Source organism: Leptonychotes weddellii, chromosome 2 (genome assembly GCF_054177405.1).
Source record: "Leptonychotes weddellii isolate Sample4059 chromosome 2, ASM5417740v2, whole genome shotgun sequence".
Lineage (NCBI taxonomy): Eukaryota > Metazoa > Chordata > Mammalia > Carnivora > Phocidae > Leptonychotes > Leptonychotes weddellii.
Window position 1 is genome coordinate 44,227,606 of NC_138370.1, and position 4,283 is coordinate 44,231,888.

The 4,283-nt window shown below is 45.4% G+C and overlaps 1 protein-coding gene across 3 annotated transcripts in view; it reads left to right on the top strand.

Annotated features, from left to right (window-relative positions):
* The window catches only part of LOC102730065 (L-threonine 3-dehydrogenase, mitochondrial), a 17,991-nt gene extending 14,006 nt beyond the window's left edge, over positions 1-3,985 (top strand). For all 3 annotated transcript variants that reach the window (XM_031041140.2, XM_031041141.2, XM_031041138.2), the window contains 3 exons: positions 505-595; positions 2,409-2,678; positions 3,490-3,985. In XM_031041140.2, coding sequence (XP_030897000.2) covers positions 505-595; positions 2,409-2,678; positions 3,490-3,629 — 501 coding nt within the window. In that variant the 3' untranslated portion in view covers positions 3,630-3,985. The remainder of the gene's footprint in view (positions 1-504; positions 596-2,408; positions 2,679-3,489) is intronic.
* The last annotated feature ends 298 nt before the right edge of the window (positions 3,986-4,283 follow it).

Here is a 4,283-nt window from a genome sequence, read left to right on the forward strand (position 1 = left end):
CTCTCTCTCTCTCTGTCAAATAAATAAATAAAATCTTTAAAAAAAAAAAATCTTTTTAAAAAAATGAAAAAAACAACTCTACAGCACATGTGAGTTGGTGTCAGCTCCTTTAGCTGACCTATCAGGCATTGCCCTCCTCCTGTGCTGTCCTCCCCGGGCTCTGTGCAATGCCCCACCGCAGGAACACGCTCCTGGAGGACTGCACGGGGTCTTCCAAAGAAAGGTTGGAAACCAGCACAGGCTGATTTATTACTGACCGTGTTGGTATGTCACCAGAGTAATTTTTTGAAGATAAAAACTTAAGGGCTATTTATTAAAGAAAAGTGAGTGGCTCTTAGAAATTCTACAGTCTCGTTTCCTTTAGGAATATTTTAATAGAACTGCATGGAAAGATACTCCGCTCCGCCCTCCCCCTACCCCACCCCCCAAAAAAGAGCTGTTCTTTGCATTGCTCTGTCTGGTTTAAAGGATGTGTTTTAAAGTCATTTTTCCTCTTTCTCGTAGTATTATCATCACCGGTACGGGTTAGATTTCCGGTGCTTGAGATATCCTGGAATCATTTCGGCGGACTCCCAGCCTGGAGGAGGAACAACTGGTAAGTGCCGTTCTCTTTCTCTGCCCTATGGAAGACGGGCTTGCTCAGTGCCCTGAAAAGTGGCGAGGGACTGGCAGTCTTTTCAGCTGTGTACTGACCCGAGTTTCGGCACCCCCTCTGGCAAGTGCATCTGAGAAGCTCATGGAATCCCATTGACTTGAACTCATGCTGGTGTTGCAATCCAGGTCGGGACTGGCCATCCCCAGTGCTGGAATCAGACAGAATATTCAAGAACAGATTTGTCATCCGCAATGTAGGAAGACACCAAATAAGAAATAGCCTCTTTCTTTGAATCCAGCCTTTGTTTCTTAATGCAGAGAGCTCTGTGAAAATGGACTGTATGAATGCATTGCATATTTTTAAGGGAGCATGAGTGGTGGTGGTGGTGGTATTATTATTATTATTATTATTATTATTATTATTATTATTATTATTAATTTGGACTCAAACATGCATTATATTCAATAACTCCCATACTAGAAATCCTTCCCATATGAGGGGTCCTGAGATACAATATAAAAGCTAAGCCTTGACAAAATCTGAGGGATTTTAAATTTTTTTAATTTTATTTATTTACTTATTATTTATTAGAGAGAGAGAGAACACAGCAGGGGGAGCGGCAGGCAGAGGGAGAAGCAGGCTCCGCTGAGCAAGGAGCCCGATGCAGGGCTCGATCCCAGGACCCTGAGATCATGACCTGAGCCAAAGGCAGACACGCTTAACTGACTGAGCCACCCAAGCACCCCCAAATCTGAGGGATTTTAAAGGAGATTTTTATTGGGTTGCTTTTTTTTTTAAAGATTTTATTTATTTATTTATTTGAGAGAGAGAGAATAAGAGAGAGCACATGAGAGGGGGGAGGGTCAGAGGGAGAAGCAGACTCCCTGCCGAGCAGGGAGCCCGATGCGGGACTCGATCCCGGGACTCCAGGATCATGATCTGAGCCGAAGGCAGTCGCTTAACCAACTGAGCCACCCAGGCGCCCCTATTGGGTTACTTTTTAAAAAGCTTTTTGCCTTAATACAATGCCTCTCCAAGTATGCACTGGGAATCCCTCAGGATCCTTGGTTTTTTTCAAGGGGTCCAAGAGGTCAAAACTCTTTCCATGTCAGGATTAAGGTATTATTTGCCTTCTTTTCACTCTCCTTACGAATGCACTGTGGAGTTTTCCAGAGGCCGTGTGATGTGCGACAGTGCAGTGGGCTGAACACGCCAGCACATGGGAGACGCCAGCTGTCTGCTACCAAGCCAGGCAGCCGAGAGATGGTCAAAACGTAAAACCCGCCGTTCTTCTCACTGAATGTTCCTTTGTTTGGAAAATACGTTCTTCATATACAATATCATACACATGACTGTGTGATGGGTTTATTATGATCATTTTAAGATGTAGTAGTACTTTTTTAAAGCTCTGTTAATTTCTGGTATAGTAGATATTAATGTAACCCTCACTCTTAAGACCTCCTTGAGGGGGGTGCCTGGGTGGCTCAGTTGGTTAGGTGACTGCCTTCGGCTCAGGTCATGATCCTGGAGTCCCTGGATCGAGTCCCGCATCGGGCTCCCTGCTCGGCGGGGATTCTGCTTCTCCCTCTGACCCTCCCCCCTCTCATGTGCTCTCTCTCTCATTCTTTCTCTCTCAAATAAATAAATAAAATCTTAATAAAAAAAAAAAAAAAGACCTCCTTGAGGGTCCTCGGTGGTGTTGAGGAGCATAAAGAGGTTTGGAGCCTAAGGCGTCTGAGAACCACTACCCTAACACAAGAGGCTCATTCATCGTTTTGTTATAAGACGACCCACAGACAGGATTCTCTTTCAGACTATGCGGTCCAGATCTTCCACGACGCCCTGAAGAATGGCAAATTTGAGTGCAACCTGAAACCCAGCACAAGTCTCCCAATGATGTATATTGATGACTGCCTCAGGGCCACTCTGGAAGTCATGGAGGCCCCAGCAGAGTCCCTCTCCATGAGGACCTACAACATCAATGCCATGAGCTTCACCCCTGAGGACCTGGCCCAGGAGGTTCTCAAGCACGTACCAAAATTCCAGATCACGTACAACGTGGATTCTGTTCGACAGGCCATAGGTGGGTATATCATTGCAAACCCCCTTCAAAACCCAAGTGAAGCTCCAGTCTGTACTGTGAGTTCCATGAGGACAAAAAGCATGGTGGATAAGGAGGGTCCGGACACATTCTGGAGAAAGAGTTGTTGAGCCAACAGATGCTGCAGTTTGGGGCACTGATATCTAAAGGGGGTAGGGGGACGCCTGGGTGGCTCAGTCGTTAGACGTCTGCCTTGGGCTCAGGTCATGATCCCAGGGTCCTGGGATCGAGCCCCACGTCGGGCTCCCTGCTCCACAAAGGCCTGCTTCTCCCTCTCCCACTCCCCCTGCTTGTGTTCCCTCTTTCGCTGTGTCTCTGTCAAGTAAGTAAATAAAATCTTTAAAAAAAAAAAAGGTAAACAAATGCTTTAAAAAAAATAAAGGGGGTGGAATCGTTCTATTCCAAATAAATAGCTTGTCAGCATTTCGCCATTTTATCGTTGAAACATAAAACCAGCCAACAGCATAAGAAAACGTCCCTGGGTTTTCTGATGCCACTGTGGCCTTGAGCACTGTCGGAGTAGAAGAGTCCTGCCCTACAACTCCGTGGGATATTTTAATAGTGCGTCACAATTCCCAGGGCCTGACCATGGATGTGTAATAGAATCTTCTAATCTAGGAGGGTGGCTACGTGTGCACATAATGGCCACTCCGGTCTGCTCAGAGGAGGAATTTCAGAGAGTGAATTTCTTTTGTGGTATCTTGGATGATAGACCTTTATATAAAATGTGCTGGACCTTTTTGCAAATCTAGAGCCTGAGTAACTTAAGCTTCTATTCCGTGTCTTTTCCTAGCGGATAGTTGGCCGATGAACTTTGATGACAGCAATGCTCGGAAGGACTGGGGCTGGAAACACGACTTTGATCTTCCAGAGTTGGTGACGACGATGTTGAACTTCCACGGTTCTGATACTAGAGTTGCCCAGGCTAACTGAGGGAATCAGAAGGGAGAGCTCATATGTCCCGGACCGCTGTCAAGGGAAAACCTTAACGACCCCGAGGAACCTAAATTATCTGGAATGGAAGGATGAATTGGATGAGATGTTGGCAGCTCATATTGAACTGCCAGGTTGGAGAATCATGTTGGCTTTTGCATTTTCAAGATGCTGTAGGTTTGGTGGTAGGACTTCTAAACCTTTGCTGTTTGCCTAAACTTGCCCAAACACACATATCACAGAATGAAGACTTCAGTCAGAATAGTTGCCATTTCCTTAATTCAGATGAATTGACCATTTTGGGGAAGGTGGACGTATGTGATGTTTGTCATGAATTAAATTTAATTTAAATATCACTCCTGAGACTCCATTATTCTCTTGACTAGAGACCAAAGATTACATTTTAGGGGCGCCTGGGTGGCTCAGTCATTAAGCGTCTGCCTTCGGCTCAGGTCATGATCCCGGGGTCCTGGGATTGAGCCCCGCAACGGGCTCCCTGCTCAGCGGGAAGCTGCTTCTCCCTCTCCCACTCCCCCTGCTTGTGTTCCCTCTCTCACTGTGTCTCTCTCTGTCAAATAAATAAAATCTTAAAAACAAAAAAAAAAGATTACATTTTAAAGACTATCAAAGATTATCTCCTAATTTAAACACTAT